Raw genomic sequence first — 17877 nt, 5'->3', positions numbered from 1 at the left:
ACTCCCAATTTTACAACTTTATTAGAGTAACTCCACTCTAAAAATTTCCAAAACATAATACATCATTCTAAAATATCATATTTTATTAGGTAAACAATTTATTAGTCCTCACATTTTTACGTTATGCATTATTTAGTTTTTCTATTTTGAAAAATACATTTTAAGGTCTAACTTTTATCAATATTAACCATTTGATCATTTTGTCTTTTTTTTTTTAGATTTTTAACCGTACAATACATAATGGATATGTTACTCTGTTATTTTCTGTATTTCTGTTTATGCCAAATATAACGGTTAAAAAACTAAAAAAAATAAACAGAATGACCAAAGAGTTAATAATGATAAATAATAGGGATCTTATAATATGTTTTTCAAAATATGGGTTAAACAATGTGTTAGATAAAAAGTGAAAGACTAATAAATTATTTACCCTATTTTATTTCTCCTTGCCCATATCACATTTGAGAATTTTTGTTAAAAAAATACTACAAGTAATTCTAAAAGTCGACATAATAGTTCCTTAAATTATTATTTTATACATAACTTTTAGTTTTTTTAGATAATTTGTTTATATTAAAAAAAATTAAGCAATATTGCTAAAAAATGGTAACATTGTTCAAAAATTTCTAAACACTCACTATCATTCCAATAGATGACACACCTTGATGTTGCTAAAAATATTGGCACCTCACTAACAACCCAATCAAGCACTCTATATTGGAATTTCTCTTAGTTCACATATCTCTAATTAGTATATAAAAGCAAGTATGATTGTAAATGAGTTGAGCCACTCGTTTAGAGGATTGATTCATAAATGAACCGAGTTTGAGCAGATCAAAGCTGAAAGTTCACGAGCAAGTTCGATTATAGGTTTACAAACTTGCTTCAAAAAAGCTCGTAAATAATATTGAAATTTTTTTATTTAATATCATTTATATATATACATCCATCTCAAATTAAAATGAGTGTAAGTAGAACTAAAAATACAATTTACAATTTACGATAATTGATAATTTTAAGTTTGAATTAAAATGAAAAACTTAAAGTTTTTAAAAAAATAAAACTTAAAAATGGTAGATAAAAGAATATCAAAAAATAAAAATATGTAAATACAAAAATAAAGAGGGAAATGGGGCTTAGTTTTATGTTTAATGGGCTTTTTGCAATTCTGATGGAAACTTTAGCTTTATTAAACTTCTTCTTCCCCATCGTCTTCTTACATAGCTAGGGTTTCTTCCTGGTTGCCGATACTTCAAGAGTAATCAACGTGGCCTAGTTTATTTTTGAGGCACGTACTTTTTCACTCTACAGCTATTTGGATTTTTTTTCTCTCCTTTGTCACACTGTGCCGTTCCTTTCATTCCCTGAATCCCCGTTTGTTGATTTTATTGTGCTTGGTGAAATTGCATTTCGTGCACTATAATTGAATGCATTTTTCTGATAACTATCTGTTTTTATGGTGAGTTTTACTCAATCGCGGTGATACTTATATTGCGTGTGTTTGTATTACAGGAACTTTCAACAGGAAAGAAAAATATTGTTTTAAAATGGGAAGCAAGAAAAGGAATTCCAATCCTGTAGAGGAAGTTGAAAATCTGGTAGATACAAATACAGAAAATGTAGTTGCTAATCCTGTTAAAAAGAAATTGAAAAAGGACAAGGAGAAGGTAGTGGAAACACCCTCTGCTCCTAGTTCAGTAAAACCAATGGAAAGGAAGAAGGAAAGGAAAGCTATGGACAAAAAAAAGCACCGCCTTACCTCAGGAAACAAAGAATCAAAGCCTAAACAGATGGAAGTAGATTTGGAAGTTAATGAAAACACTGTGCATAAGGCTGTTTCAACAAGCGGTGGTTTACCTGAGTTCCATATTGATGTGTTTAAGGACTTGGCATTAGCAGATGTTTCTGTTAGAGAGGCTGCAGTGGAAAGGTTGGTGCTGGAGTTAAAGGAGGTTCAGCAGGCATATGAAATGGTGGATAAGAAGGAATTGATTAATGGCGGGTTGAAACTTGAAGCAAACAAAGATGACGGCTTGAACAATTGTGCACCTTCTTTAAGATATGCTGTACGCAGGCTTATTCGTGGTGCTTCATCTTCAAGGGAGGTATGGCTGGCTACAATCTGGTATCTATGTCTATTTTCTTGTGCTGTTGTCATTCCAGTTTAAGATACATGTTTCCGACAGATTTTGTGTGGCATCTGTTACAGGTTCCATAAGTTGCAGTTAAATTACATGATGTGTGAAATAAGTTATAAGATCAAGTAGTAGTTAATATTTTGATAGTGGCCCGTAGATAGAGTAGTTATAAGTTATAACATCATATTGGTCTTCACTCTTCTGGGGTTTTGACTTGTGTAGAAAATTTCATCAGTTAGTAGATTCTGTAATTCATCAATATTGGTGTGGTTAGGATCAGTGGTTAATTTTTGTTTGTGACACGTGTTGCACATATATAATTTTACCCTTTAGTAGTATCCTTTTCTCTGTATCAAATAAGATATGAGTAGTGCGGTTTATGGCTTCTAGGGATTTTAATCTTGCATAAGAACTCTTTCAGGGGACCTGTAGAGCAATCATATTTTCAGAATGATAATTTCTCTGTATGGTAATCAAAGTTACAGTGGCTAAGACATGAATCTGTCCAGCTCTGTGAGAGTTGGAAACCTCTCTGTAATGTATCTTGTGATCACAATAAACTTATAATTGCAAATATGTGAAGTATGGTCATTGGCTAACCTTTGAGCATGTGTTCTCTGGCTGTGTTTTTCCAGTGTGCTAGGCAAGGGTTTGCACTGGGTTTGACTGTGTTAATTGGTACGATTTCTAGCATCAAAGTCGACTCATTGCTGAAACTAATAGTTGAATTGTTAGAAGTTTCTTCGTCAATGAAGGGTCAGGTGAGCAATAATTTGTTTTTACATTTCTGTTTACTATATGCTAGACAAAAGCTTAAGTTGCTTTTCCTTGACATTGCAGGAAGTAAAGGATTGCCTTCTAGGTCGCTTATTTTCTTACGGTGCTCTTGCTCGATCAGGAAGAATGACTCAAGAAGTGAAATCTGATCCAGATACTCAACAACTCACAGATTTCACCGTTGCTCTACTTGATCTTGCAACAAAGAAGCAGTATTTGCAGGAGCCAGCTGTTGCAGTTATTTTAGATTTGGTTGAGAAGGTATATTGTTGTGATACATAAATAGAAATAATGTCATATTTATTTGTGTATGACTTATTCCTTTGAAGTGATAGTTGTCACTATTGTAGAATTTATAATGCTTCTGATTCTGGTATCTGAATTAGCATATATTAATTTGATAGGTATCAAAAGCTTAGGTTCGCTAGATCCTAAATTAGCATATATTTGTGAGCTATTACAAACTTATACTTGCTAGATTCTGAATTAGTATAGTACCTTATCTCCTTTGTTTCTTGTTAAGCTTGCCAATTATCATTGTGGCATTATTTACCTCAACCCATTCATAGTCCTCTAATTCTTTTGGGAGGTAACTTTGCAGTCCTATGAAGTTATTAGTTGTAGTAATATATTTTAGGGCAAAGTACATAAAAAATGCATGTGGTTTGCCCTATTTGCAAACAGAGGTCTATGGTTTAAAAGTTTGCAAATAGAGGTATGTGGTATGCTTTTTTTACAAAACAAAGTATTTGAATTTTACATTATTAAGTTCCGATGACAATTAAGATCATTTTTATACATTTACATATTGACAAAACACAGATCCTAAAATCAAATTGCAGCCATATAAAATGAACTTAAATATCAATTTAGTTCATAAAACTGTCAAATTAGTAAAAAAAACGTAAAATGTCCACCATATGATTTATGGTTTCGATTTAGGGAGCTGTGTTTTGGGGGGCTGTATTTTGTCTATACGTAAGAATAATTCTTTTAAGATAAAAATGCCTTTGGTTGTAACTTGTAATCAGAACTTAACATTGTAATTTGTAATACTTTATTTTGTAAATCAAACATACCACATACCTCTAATTGAAACTTTTAAACCACAGGCCTCTATTTGCAAATTGGGCAAACCACAAGCATTTTTTTCGTACTTTTCCCTATATTTTATCACAATCTTTTTTTTTTTCCTAGATGGTTAACAGTTTGCTTAATCTAGCAAACTTGTGTGAGTTGAACCATCCTGCATATCATAACTTGGAATTAAGTCGAAATAAAATCTGTACAGTATACCTTGTTTTTTTTCCCTTTGTGAAGGCATTATTTTGAAGTTGTTTATGTAGACCTTCGCTTTTCTGTCTCATAATTGGATTGATCTTGCCATATATAATACTATGATATTTGAGTACACTTGTCTTCAATAAACACATTACCTTCTGTAATCTTTTCAGTAAAGCTTCATTATTTTTAAGATAAGGGATGGATAAGAATTTTTAGAATCGCAGTTGCACTTATGTTGTTGCTTCAGTCTTCTAAATGTTGCTAGATTATTCATTATTCATGAATATGGGAAATAGTCTTTGATGGATTACATGCATACAGCATGTGGGAAATGTCATAGCTGATTGTGTCATTATCTCTTCTTTGATATCTTGTGATTGCAGTTGTCATGTGATACTTTGATGGATCTCGTACATGACATTCCATCTATGGAAGAGTGGTTTAACAGAGCCATGAAAGCAGGCAATCCCGATGCTCTGCTTTTGGCCTTGAAAATTCGAGAAAAAATGGATGCTGAGACCATATTGTTTGGAGATATTTTGCCGGTTCCATTTACCCCTAGCAGACTTTTTTCCTCTGATCATCTTTCCTCAATTACTAACTGCTTGCAGGTAAATATGCACCATGTATTTTTATGATTAAAGTATACTGTGGAGAGAAGTATAAGATTCCATCTGAAACATTTTTGAAATATGGCAGGAGTCGTCATTTTGTCAACCTCGAGTTCATAGCGTGTGGCCTGTCCTTGTAAATATTCTTTTACCTGATACCATTCTGCAAGCTGAAAATATGATGTCAGCATCAAACTCTCTTAAGAAGCATAAAAAGAATCGCAAGTCTAGCTCTTCTATTGAAGAAACAGCAAAGAGCATTCAGAATTTTTGTGAGGTTATCATTGAGGGATCACTTCTTTTGTCATCTCACGATCGTAAACATCTGGCATTTGATGTTCTGCTTCTACTCCTGCCTAAGTTACCTGCATCTTATGTTCCGATTGTTCTATCTTACAAACTTGTTCAGTGCCTGATTGATGTACTTTCAACAAAAGACTCTTGGCTTTATAAAGTTGCACAGCATTTTCTTAAAGAATTGTTAGATTGGGTTGGAGACGATGATGTCAGAAGAGTTGCTGTTATAGTGGCTCTACAAAAACATAGCAATGGGAAATTTGATAATGTTACAAGAACGAAGACAATCAAGACTTTAATGGCAGAGTTCAAAACAGAAGCTGGTTGTATGCTGTTCATTCAGAATTTGATGGACATGTTTGTAGATGGAGGACATGCTTTAGAGGCACCTTCGGATCAAAGCCAGACAACTGATGACAACTCAGAGATAGGATCGATAGAGGATAAAGATTCGCCTACTGCAATGGGAAATTTTGAGTTTTTAAAAATTTGGATTGTTGAATCCCTCCCATGTATTTTGAAATATTTGAAGCTGGACCCTGAAGCAAAGTTCCGGGTGCAAAAAGAAATATTGAAGTTTCTAGCTGTGCAAGGTCTGTTCTCTGCATCCCTTGGTTCTGAAGTTACATCTTTTGAATTACAGGAGAAATTTAGATGGCCCAAAGCAGCCACCTCCAGTGCTGTTTGCAAGATGTGTATTGAGCAGATCCAACATTTGCTGGCAAGTGCACAAAAGGTGGAAGGAGTGCGTTCTTTGGCAAATGGCCTTGAGCCCAGTGATCTGGGGTCTTACTTCATGCGGTTCCTTAGCACATTACGCAACATTCCCTCAGTTTCTCTATTTCGACCTTTGAGTAATGAGGATGAGAAAGCATTTGAAAAATTGCAAGAAATGGAAACTAGGCTGTCCAAAGAGGTAATACTTCTGTTGCCTTACCTTGTTGTATTAGCAGTGAATGTTGGATGTGGTAATATAGTTACTTATGGTTTTGGTATTTGAATTCATCATGAATCTGTATATACTCAAATTTCTATGATATCTGTAATTTTGTATGGAAAATCTCTAAGATGGTCAATGATTATATATTGACATGGCTAAAATTGAGTCATTATAAATTGACTTTTCCGAAACAAATGATATGTAACATTTGTAACCCGTGTTTGTAATTGGCTGCTTCCATAGAGGCATAGATTTCTTTTTGACGAGCCCGAAACCCATGGATGTTTCTAATTGGCACATGTTTGATGTTTGCTAGTTTCTTTGCATTCAACTCCTAAAATTTTTTCTAAAATTTTCGTGTTTTTCTCCATATGTCATTTAATCTTCTGGAAGGATGTCCAAAAATTAACTTGTTTTTAATTTTTCCAGGAAAGGAATTGTGAGCTTAGTGGAGATGCAAATAGGTCTCGTGCACTGAGGTACTTACTGATACAGCTGCTGCTTCAAGTACTCCTTTGGCCTGGGGAATTCTCAGATGCTATATATGAACTTATTATCTGTTGCAAGAAAGCTTTTTCCGCTTCTGATCTTCTCGAATCTTCTGGAGAAGATGAATCTGATAATGATGAAAAACCTGAATTGATGGATGTTCTAGTTGATACACTGCTTTCATTGTTGCCACAGTCATCAGCTCCTATGCGAGCTGCTATAGAACAGGTATGTGCAATTGTAGCGACTGTAACTTCCATATAAAAATTCAGCATTTGAATGACTTTTCTAGTTAGTTCTTTGGGACCTTATTAGCTTTTATGGAAGATATAGGATCATTCATGGAGATATCAGCTGCTCTGTTGTCTCTGTGATAACTGTTATGTGGAAGCATTGAAGTAGTTGGAGCGTATTTGGTATTTCTTTTAGCCTGTAGGAATCATCATTAACCTAGTGATTGAATGCCTTTTTCAGGTTTTCAGGTATTTCTGTAGTGACATGACAAATGATGGTCTGCTCCAGATGTTGCGTGTTATCAAGAAAGATTTGAAACCTGCTAGACGTGCGGATGCAGAGAGTGAGGACGATGACGAAGATTTTCTTGATATTGAAGAAGAAGTAGAAGAAGAAGAAGAAGAAATTGATGAAGCTGAGACAGGTGAAACAGGTAAGGTTGAGGAGCAGACAGACGATTCTGAGGCAGTAGTTGAAGCTGAGGAATCTGGGAAAGAATCTCCCGAAGATTCTGATGGTTCTGATATGGATGATGAGGCTATGTTCCGAATGGACACTTATCTTGCCCAAATTTTTAAAGAGAAAAAGAATCAGGCTGGAAATGAAACTGCACAATCGCAGCTTGTTCTCTTTAAACTCCGTGTCCTTTCGTTGCTAGAGATTTACCTTCATGAAAATCCAGGCAAGTACTTTGTTACTTTTGGTGAAATCAGCAGTAATATGTAGCAGATCCACACTGTTAATTCTGGTTCAAGTGAATCTTTATTTTCCTGAAGAAAAACCTGAATTTTTGGAGCAATTTCCTTGTTTAGTTGCTTTCTTTTAATTTCATCTTATTTGTCTTTATTTTCCAGGCAAGCCTGAAGTGGTAACAGTATACTCGAACTTGTGTCGTGCACTTGTTAATCCACATACTGCAGAAATTAGTGTGCAGCTTGGACAGCGTATTTGGGGAATCTTGCAAAAGAAAATATTCAAAGCGAAGGAATTTCCCAAGGATGAAACTGTCCAATTAGCTATCCTTGAAGATTTGTTGGAAAGGAACCTGAAGTTGGCATCAAAGCCATTCAAGAGCAAGAAATCGGCAGTTCCATCAGAGAAGAAGCAGTCAGTTCCATCAGATAAGAAGAAGAAGGAGTCCGCTGCGTGGAAGCGCCATAAAATGATGATGTCCCTTGCTCAGAATTCAACCTTTTGGATTTTGAAGATAATAGATGCCCGACACTTGCCTGAGCCTGAACTACAGAGATGCTTTGATATTATTGAATGCGTCTTGGTGGGATATTTAGACGATAAAAGGTCTCAAATAAAATCCGGCTTTTTGAAGCAAATATTCAGAAGAAGACCATGGATTGGGCAACATTTCTTTGGTTTCCTTTTGGAGAAATGCAGTACTCCAAAATCAGAGTTCCGCCGAGTTAAAGTACTTGATCTACTGATGGAAACATTGAAGTTAATGGTTTCTTCTAGTTCTGACGACGCATTGAAGAAAGCCCTGAAGAAGCATTTACGAAAGCTTAGTCATCTGATAAAGGAATTGGTGACAAACATGCCAGAAAGCAAGTCAAGGCAGGGTGAAGTGCGCAAGTTTTGCAGTAAGATATTCCAGATTTTATCAAGCCATGATCTAGCCAAGTCTTTCCTTAAAGATTTGTCCCCAGAGACCCAAGCTGCCTGTGAATCTAAACTTGGTGAGCTGTTTTTGAATTTGAAGAAAACCAAGGAATAGCTTTCGGCTGCTCAGGACTCGTACCACAAAGAACTCTGGCAAGGCTGTAGTTTTCGAAAACTACGACCTATGATGCAGCAGTACTAGAGAACACTTCTGAATCTTAGGCCTGTTTGATAAATTAGGTGCAGAAACAGATCTATATCTGGAAGTATGAATGAAGTTTTGTTACAGGAAGAATTCCATTATAGTTGAAGAGTAGATTGAACCAAGGATTTATTAAAATTTTGAGGTGTCTTGTCTTGTTTTTAAGAAAAATTTCTTGTTGATTGCTGTGATACTTTTGTTATGATAATTTATGGGTGTTGGAGATGAATGCTTTGCATGTGCTTCTAAACTCTGTTCTGTTCTGTAAAGGCAAACAAGTTGGAAGAGATTTTGGTCAGACTTCGCACAGGAACAGCTGTTGGTCGGTGTGAATTTAATTAATTAATTAGTTTACTTGATTTGAATCGGAATTGAGTAGTAGGTTCTGATTCTTAGAAGACAGAGGCTTGACTGTTCAGAATATTTTAAACTCTTATTAAGTTATTAATTGCATTATGACTACATCACCCTCTTCATGTTAAATGACATTTTGTCAAGTAATGGAGTATTTGCTTTCACCAAGTACAACCTTTGAATTGGGTTTAAATTTCTAATATGGACAATATAAATCATTACTTTTGTTATATATTACATAGGAGTGTCCGATAGCTACTTTTCATTTTTTTTGTTTGTCTTTTCAAGAGTTTTATGTGTTTGGTTAATGATTTTATGTTTGTCTTTTACACCTGAAAAGTAACATTTTACAAAAACAGAAAATCTTTGCTTTTTGAAAAAGCTCTTTTTCCAACAGCCGTTTTAGATAAAACAAACGGGTTTATAAACTATATAAGTTGCTGCAATCCATTTTAGGGTGTAAAGTACACCATAGCTTTATGATTACTGAAATTTATTAGTAACATAAGTATCATAGTTTTTCTATTAGAAATAAATATTTTAAACAAAATTAATTCTTTTTTTAAGGAAACAAAATTACTAATTGATAAAAAATTTAATATTGAAGAGGTGATGGTGTAATGTATCCCCCCATTTAGGCATTGGTACCTGCTACGTAGGAGCCGTGGCTATCGGGTAAAGGTTTGGTATGCACAACACTGCACACAAGTTGGTAATAAATTCGTTGTTGGGATATCTGCAAAAGCTTTACTTTTTTACAGTTAATGTCATTGATATTATTGCACCAATAAAGAGCAAAAGTGTCCTCTAAGTCGAGTAATTTTAATTTTGGTACATTAAGATTTCGATTTCTTATTTCGATATATTAAGGGCCCGTTTGGTTTACATGCTTTTATTATTTACTGTTACGGTTTGTTTTTGGAAAATACTGATTTTCCAAAAAGCACGGATTCCATGTTTTTATAAAAAGTTACTTTTCAGCTAAGCAAACATAAAGTGTCTAACCAAACACTTAAAATTTTCCATTTTAAAGTGAAAATGCAAACAGGGAGAGAAAAAGCAGTAGCCAAACACCCCTTAAATATTTGGTTTTTTTTTACATTAAGTTCCTTGTTAAAATAGTGGTGAACATAAAACTCAGTTAATAAAATGTTACTTGTTCTATGTGTCTAAAAGTGTTTGATTTACAATTCGAAATAATATTTTTTTACCGTTTTTCTATAACTACATCATACCTATAAAAAAATTACTTTCGATCTGTAAAAGATGCAAAATTTTGACGGTAAATAAAATGAATAATGTTCTATTAATCGAGTTTTACATTAAAACCTAACTTTTCAAGTTATTAATGGTTTAAGGTGAAAAAATTTAATGTATTGAAATAAAAGATAAAGAGTTTAATATAAATCAGAATAATTAGATAAGGTCAAAATGACTTTTGCCAAAATAAAAATAAAAAAAGGGACAAGGTTTATAAATAACCCAACATTAGTAGCTAAATTCGATTTTATGGCTAACATCGCTAAATGATATAATTATATACTTAACATTTGTACAATTAAATTAATTTTACCTCTAATTATATCCTACGCATTCCACTCTACATGTACACCATCATGTTATTACTTTTCATTAATTAAAACCATAAACTTAATGTGAAAATGACGCATGTGCATGTGTTTGATTTAATCCAAAACATATGATGCTTTTCTCATTAATAAAAATTAATATGTATTCTTAATTTATTACTGATTAGTGATAACGAGACGTTCAAATAACGAGGCGTTCATATAGTAACCATAATAAAATTCATGATTTGCGTAATGTGCTCTAATTCCGTTAATAGTGATGACCGAAAAATCAACCCAACTTGAAAATATCAAGGTTATATAATACTGTATCATTTACAGTATTAAAGCATCATGAGATCCATTGTCTTTCATTTTTTGGTCCATAAAATCACAGCTAACAAAAGATGTCAGAAAATAAAATTCATTAAGCTCGGGATGCTTTTTATAATTTATCTGATTTTCTGGTTCATTGATCGTTGAACACCCTTTTGGTGGATGCTTTCCAATTAAAATTTTTTGCTTCAAAATCTAGAACACTTTTTTCTTTTGGGTTATGATAGAAAGGGGCAAAAGGGTCAATATCAAGGGAAAGAAAATATATTGGGACAGTGATGAAAGCAACTCATGTCAATGCAGTAAACGTTCTCCAAAGTTACCAATAGATAGGAAGAAGTTTGCCTATAATTGACGACAACCTTAAGCGAATATTTGATCAAATACTGATTTTGATTGGTTAACTAAACTAAACAAAACATTTGCTAAATGTCATTTGGAATCATTTTGGTCCCACTACCGCACCATTTTAGAATAATCATTCTCATTTTTTTAATAATTGATCCAAAGGGGAATCAAAAAGCATATGTTATATATATTGACTTCATCAGTTCATCATCTGGGATTGGCTTCTTTTTCACATATATTCATCAACAACATAACATCTTTGGATTGACTGATAGATAGATAGATAGTGACCATCTCAATTTGGATTGGATTGGATTGGATTAAAACCATGTTTTTATGCACATAATTCAACTATGCATATACCACACCAACATCAATACAATTAGGATTAAATCCCCCATCTGATGTGCCTCCACGATTCCATTTATCTCAACCCCTCCCCTCGCCTACTATTTTGGACTAACAACTTGGCAAAGCACACCACGTTTCAAACTGTTTACAATCAGAAATTCCTTTCCCACATGAAAATGAGCACATCAGCAGCATTAAAAATTTGGCTGTGCACTTTTTACTCATCAAATTCAGATCATGCAATATCCAAGATTTAATGACTCGGATGATTGGAATGCTTCCAAGGGTGCTTTTATAGAAAAAACTGAAACCCAACAACACATTAGATGCTCAAGCTCTCCTCAATTCAACTTCACACTTCTCTGATTCATCCTCTTCTCTTCTTAAAACCTTGTACTACTGGTCTCGGTGTTGGATGATCGGCCTTTTTCCCCAGAGTCATTAGCTGTTTCTAAGGCAGCAAGATCACCAAGAACAAGGAATTGAATAATCTACCATATTTATGGCATTGCCCAACTGATAGTTACTTGATAAAGAGTGATCCTTTGAACGGTTTGGAGCAAATTTTAGTACTTTGCTTGGGCATTGCTCAAAGTTTATGACTTCTTTTTTTTTCCCAAAACAGAAAAGAAAAACAAGAAAAATTGTGTACCTTTGAATGAGCCAGAGTAAAAGCAATGAAGCAATGATCTGTGAGGTTAAAAGGGGGGGGCTTGTATTAAGATTTGTAATGTGTACAAAAGTAATTCATCCATCTAACATTTACTCTCCTCTCTAGATGTCTCTACCTAAACCATTTCCTGAACTTGTTAACTACATTTCCTACCTGTCTAACCTACAATTTCATCCCTCTTTTTTACACAAGATGCAAATATTTTCAGAAGCTCCAACCCAAATCAAACCCAGACATGAAAACTCCATTGATTCTCTTCGTCTCAAAGAGCAACCACAAACAACACAATTGAGAACCCTCTTATCTCCCTGTACAAAACATGTTTTCAAGCCTCATCAGGCAATTGCTATTTCATCAAATCAAGAGTTTTAGCTTTTTTTCCAAATCAACAAAATTTAGTACCTCCTCCATATCCAACTCAGTGAACCTGAAACCTCAGCAGTCTACTCTTCTCTACAGTGCTTTTTATATCAATTCCTCATATCCTTCAATCTACAAACACTAAGAATGTGCATCCTCAGAATCACTTCCTGAAGAACTCCCTGAATCAGAATCTGCAATGTTAACTCAAATTAGCAAATTACCCCACTTAACCTGATATATTAGATCAATCTGAAATGGGGTTAAGGTTTTACCACTAGATGAGGATGAATCATCACTCGAACTACTTGAGCTGCTAGAACTACTACTAGCATGGCCATTATCCTTCTCAATCTCCACAGGCGGAAAACTGCTCATTGGCATCTCATCACCAATGTCCACATCTTCATCCCCTGCATCCCCTTTCTTTGGCTTCTTCACCTCGGTTACAACATCCATTCTCTCATTACCAGATACATCCTACATTGACATCAATTAGCATATAAGAGCATGATAAAAGTTTTTTGAGTAAGGCATCACTGAAGCAAAAAGTACCACATTGCAGAGAATAATAACCACTATGATGAAACAATACCTTGTTGCCATCGCTAATAGCGGCTCCTGGATTGTTGACACCCAACAAGGCTTGACGCTTGATCTTGCTAACCATCTTCTTGTAATTAGTCACAAATCGATCAAGCTCCCATAGTGTCTCTGTATCAACAGCTTCAATATCTAGCTCAATCTCATCTCCATCTTGCGTCAAATGCCCATTCCTCTTCCTTATAATCTGCACAACTTGTTCCATCTTCTCTTGAGGCAAACTCTGCAACCCAATTCCTAACTTGTGCTTCTCCTCAAGAGACATTTCCCTCTTATTGGGATCTTTGGCCTTGGGCTTTGGAAGCTTTAAAGGCTTCACTGGGGGAGCTTTCAATGGTGATGGAGTCCGCACTGGCATCTGGGAGGTAGATTGAGGATTTGACGCACTTGGAGGAATCGATTTTGGGATCTGTTCATATTTAGGCGCAATTGGCATCACATTTTCCTGATCCTTCTTTACCCTATCAATGTCACCACGGCTGGGGTTGTGATCCCAAGAACTCGCTTGCACTTCTTGAACTTGCACTTGAACTTGAACTTGAACTTGATCTTGCTCATGCCCCTGATCTAGGTCATCTTCGCCAAATTTATCTCGAATGGGTCTGAACCATTCCTCAAATCTGGAAAGCAACTGCTCAGCGAGAGAGTAAACTTCATGTCCTTTAGGGTTGTACATCATGGCATTGGTGAATGTCAATCGCACATCAGCAGCAAAATCCATGGGCGACTCGTACAAATTCTTGCTCATTTTCAATTTGACAGTCCCTAAATCCATCGGATTTTTAATTATATCGTAATAATCATGTAGCTGAAGTCCCTCAACATCGACCGGCGAATTAAAGATATACCCATGCTTGTGTTTCATCAATTTCGACAGAATCTGGACACATTTCTTCATCAACGAGCCTTGCTCTGGGTGATTCGATCGCTTGACATCTTTACCCCCAAATCCAAAATTTGTTGCAGGAAACGGCCTCTTGTTGCCTAAAATTTTCTTGTTGTTAGGAGCCGCGATTGGTTTCTTGCTGTGGAAATTGGAGCTAGATCTGATCTGCAACTCAGATGAATTGATTCGACTCTTCAACTTCCGGATCTGTTCAAGCTCAGCCAGAAATCGATTCTTGAGCTCAACAAGCTCCTTCTTAGAATACGAAGAGATATTGAAAGTCAGATAACCGCCTGTGTTGAAATCGTTAGGCGGCCTCCGATTTATAGACGATGCATCATCCGATGCAGCTGGTTGCATTAAAGCCGGAGGGCCATCGAAGTTAACGACAGGTTGAGCCGGCTGAAATTGCCTTTTTTTGGACAATTTAGGGTTTGAATTCGAAAAAGGGACTTTGCCCATGAATTTTGCACCGCCTCTCGGCTGTGGCTGCGTCCAATTCGGTTCGTTACGATTCGCTAAGACTGCAGAAGCCATCAAGAGTCCGGTAGGGTGCCGGCCGTTCCCCGGCTAGGATTTCCCAATTTGGGTGACCAACAATAAAACATGAAGTGGAAACAGGGCGTGTCGTCCACGCGCAACCTATACTGATACACGCGCCACTGAAAGAAATGATTAGACCCGCCAATAATCCACCAGGAGAAAAAAAATTTCGGAAATAAAATTTTAAGATGTAAACGCGAAGGGTTAGGGTTTGGGAACTTCCCTGGTAAGAGCGAGGAAGATAGGAGGTGAAGGTCGCTTCTTAAAGGCGATGAGATCTGCCCGATGATCCCTCGGGCAACATCTTACCCCTTCATTTCATTTTATTTCTTGATCTGCTGCCCGCTATTCTGACCGCGTGACCTGGCTTAGACGGTTTAGATATGTTGATCAAAACACGTGGCGATACTCACACCGCTGATGGATGTAAGGAATTGGTGTTAGGGTTGGGATTGTGGACTGAATTTGGGTTGAATTTGTCGTGAATTTAGGGCTTTTATTTTTGCCAAAAAATGGACCCCATCAGGTGATGACGTGGATAAAATGCCAACTGGCTGAACCGGCGTAAGCGTGAAGCTACGCGCATGTGATTGGTGATTGTGAAAGGGCAATGTGTAATTTGTGTGCAGATTTCATGGGTATTATAGTCTTTCCCAGAAGATGATTGGGGTGCTGAACTATTTTCCTCCTTTAAAAGTATGAGAGAGTGAATTACAAAACTACCCTTACCCGTGCTAAGGAAATCATGAGCATAACGAAGAGAATCAGGCTTGGTACAGACAGCCCACCACAACGATTCATAGGCTTTCCAATTAAAATTTGACAGGTCAGCAGTAACACCTGGTACTGCACCAGTTAAATTAACCATAGTTAAGCAGAATGAAAATGGAGGGAAAAGTTCCCGCCGGAAAACCAGAAATTCTACCAAGTCCAATTTTAAATTTCCTAAGATCTAATTTAAATTGTTTGATTTAATTGGAAGTGTTTGTATAAGAGAGATATCATTAAGTTTTGCACTTCATGTCCGAGATTTTTTTTTGAAATCCTTATCCATTGTTGACTGTCTAAAATTAAATTATCTCAAACCTCTTTAATTAGATTCATAAATTATATCAATTTTTCTAATTTACATGCTCAAATCGAAACATCAAAATCTCAAATTCCTAACTTGTGATAGAGAAATTTAAATCGAGCTTTTTCGAAAGCTTTTTAAGATCTATATTTGCTCCTAACGATTTTTAGAAAGTGTAGATTTACCGTAACGTAAAAAATGGACAATTTCATCCTTAATATTTGTCAAGTAACATCAATTTTACTCATGCCTAAGAGAAAATTTAGATATAATGTTTTACTGTTATTTAACTCGTTGTTTAATTATGACATCAAACCTTTCAAACATCAGTTTGCCTGAAATATTTATTTAGTTACAAATAATCTGTCGAAATAACAATATTTAAGTTTGCCACATACAATTTAATCATAAAAAAATGCATAAAATACTTACTATATTATTAAAACAGATATAAACAATTCGTCAAAATCCATATAATTGTTTTATTTTATCGACAAACTTACTTAGAAGATCTGATGTGATAGTCGAATAACTTTCGAATCAGTCCGTTCAAATTTTTTGTTGTGTAAGGGTAAAATTGAACTTGTTTGGCAACGTTAGGGGTAAAATTGCATCATTTCATATATTAAGGGTAAATCTGCATTTTCTCAAAAATGTGATGGACAAATTTGGACCTTATCCCTTGTAAAAGTATCTACTAATTGCACTTTAGTAGGTACATATGAAGGTGAAATAAGATCATCAGTAATCGCATCTCTCACAAATTGACAATCTGTATTAATGTGTTTCGTTCTCTCATAGAACACCAGATTCTGAGCAATATATAAAGCAAATATAGACTGTCATAATACAACTGCATTCCTTTTTTATGATGCACGCCTAGATCACCAAGTAATTGGTTTAACCATTTCAATTCACAAGTAATGGTCGTCATTGAACGGTACTCTGCTTCAGCAGAAGAACAAGAAATTGTATGTTGTTTCTTTATTTTCTAGAACACGGGAGAATAACCAAGAAAGACAACTCAACCACTCAAAGACCGCATAATAATAGGACAACTAGCCCAATCCAAATCGCACCATCCTTCGAGCTGCAGATCATTATCAGAAAATAACAAAATGCCATGGCCCGAATTCTTTTCCAAATAACGCACCTTACGCATAGTTGCTTTCCAATATTTCTCTTTTGGCTTTTTTTTAAACTGAGACAAAATATGAACAAAATACGCAATATCTATATAAGTGATAAAAAATATATATCAAACGCCCCATAAGTCTTTTATATTTTTCCATGTCTTCTTATATTTTTCCATATACCAATGATATGTTTGTTAGAGATAATGTTCCTATTATCCTGTAAATAGATTTCTATCTAGTTAGAGTTTCAATTTTTTAGTAGAGTTTCAATACTCTTATACTTCTATATTGTGTTCCTATACAAACTACAATTGGCTCACTATAAATACAAGGCCTCAGAGTCATAATCATTAAGGTGATTCAAATCAATATTGTGCCTATTACTTATCTCTCTCTATCTCCATATTATTCTGTATATCAAACTATACATTCAACATGGTATCAGTAGTCTCAACTTCCACATCCTCTGAATCCTCTGATAATCCGTAATCAACATCATACACTTAATATCAAGTTTCTGCTTCTGCCGCCGTCGCCGCCACCAATGTCGATGCACCGACCGCCGCCCCTGATCAAAGCATGAATAACGTTTCCGGCGGGTCGATCGCACCAAGCTCCGGTTGGCGATTTACATCGCCCTTTGTCACCAACGAGTCGTCCTTCCTCGCGGCAACATCGACCTCGCATCCTCCACCGCAAGTGCAACAGCCGCCTCTGCCAACAGTGGCCGACGCGCTACCCCAAGCGGTCCGTGATGCGCTTGCTGCGTATCAGTCGGCCAGCCTCCAAGGCCCACCGCAGCAGGCCTCGACGAACGCAACTTCTGCCGCCGCCACTCGCAATGCGCATGTCGCGCCCCTCCTGACTCTGACAAATTCAACCGCAGATGTCGCGTGTTAGACGAGGTGCCGCGGCCTAATCTCCCGGGCGGACCGGGGGGTGGACAACCTCATGGCGACGTAAGCTGTGATTGGCACCGAAAGCAACCAATCGTGGAATCAAGCTGCTCGGCAGGACCGGAGCTCGGAGATATGGAAGAGTCGCCACCCACGAATGGGAAA

General features: G+C 36.0%; 2 protein-coding genes across 3 annotated transcripts; one reads left to right on the top strand and one right to left on the bottom strand.

Moving 5' to 3' along the window:
• Positions 1 to 1163: 1163 nt before the first annotated feature.
• On the top strand, positions 1164 to 8824 carry LOC136225935 (uncharacterized). Its single transcript, XM_066014110.1, has 9 exons — positions 1164 to 1288; positions 1513 to 2105; positions 2774 to 2899; positions 2979 to 3176; positions 4583 to 4810; positions 4899 to 6023; positions 6477 to 6764; positions 7011 to 7452; positions 7625 to 8824. The coding sequence occupies exons 2-9, from the start codon at positions 1548 to 1550 to the stop codon at positions 8497 to 8499; spliced, it is 3840 nt and encodes a 1279-aa protein (XP_065870182.1). The 5' UTR covers positions 1164 to 1288; positions 1513 to 1547; the 3' UTR covers positions 8500 to 8824.
• Positions 8825 to 12234: 3410 nt separating this feature from the next.
• LOC136227573 (transcription factor GTE7-like) lies at positions 12235 to 14850 on the bottom strand. 2 transcript variants are annotated; one of them, XR_010688129.1, is made up of 4 exons: positions 13172 to 14850; positions 12852 to 13056; positions 12619 to 12770; positions 12235 to 12524 (listed from the first exon to the last, which is right to left on the bottom strand). XR_010688129.1 is itself a non-coding variant. In XM_066016270.1 (3 exons), exons 1-3 carry the CDS (start codon positions 14600 to 14602, stop codon positions 12718 to 12720), a joined length of 1689 nt encoding a protein of 562 aa, XP_065872342.1. In that variant the 5' UTR covers positions 14603 to 14850; the 3' UTR covers positions 12235 to 12717. The 2 variants fall into 2 exon arrangements, 1 of the variants encoding a protein (XP_065872342.1); XM_066016270.1 differs by having other exon boundaries at positions 12235 to 12770.
• Positions 14851 to 17877: the final 3027 nt, after the last annotated feature.

The sequence above is a fragment of the Euphorbia lathyris genome, chromosome 4, assembly GCF_963576675.1.
Source record: "Euphorbia lathyris chromosome 4, ddEupLath1.1, whole genome shotgun sequence".
Taxonomy (NCBI): domain Eukaryota; kingdom Viridiplantae; phylum Streptophyta; class Magnoliopsida; order Malpighiales; family Euphorbiaceae; genus Euphorbia; species Euphorbia lathyris.
Note: the sequence above shows the minus strand (reverse complement) of the source record. Positions and strands in the feature narration are given on the sequence as shown.

Bases quoted from the DNA above. Each gene is read 5' to 3' on its own strand.
- LOC136225935 (XM_066014110.1), top strand. From the start codon at position 1,548: ATGGGAAGCAAGAAAAGGAATTCCAATCCTGTAGAGGAAGTTGAAAAT. The intron at 2,106-2,773 runs GTATGGCTGGCT...GTGTTTTTCCAG, and splicing joins GTGCTTCATCTTCAAGGGAG to TGTGCTAGGCAAGGGTTTGC. The intron at 4,811-4,898 runs GTAAATATGCAC...GAAATATGGCAG, and splicing joins CAATTACTAACTGCTTGCAG to GAGTCGTCATTTTGTCAACC.
- LOC136227573 (XM_066016270.1), bottom strand. From the start codon at position 14,602: ATGGCTTCTGCAGTCTTAGCGAATCGTAACGAACCGAATTGGACGCAG. The intron at 13,057-13,171 runs GTATTGTTTCAT...ATGTCAATGTAG, and splicing joins CTATTAGCGATGGCAACAAG to GATGTATCTGGTAATGAGAG. The intron at 12,771-12,851 runs GTAAAACCTTAA...TTAACATTGCAG, and splicing joins TGATTCATCCTCATCTAGTG to ATTCTGATTCAGGGAGTTCT.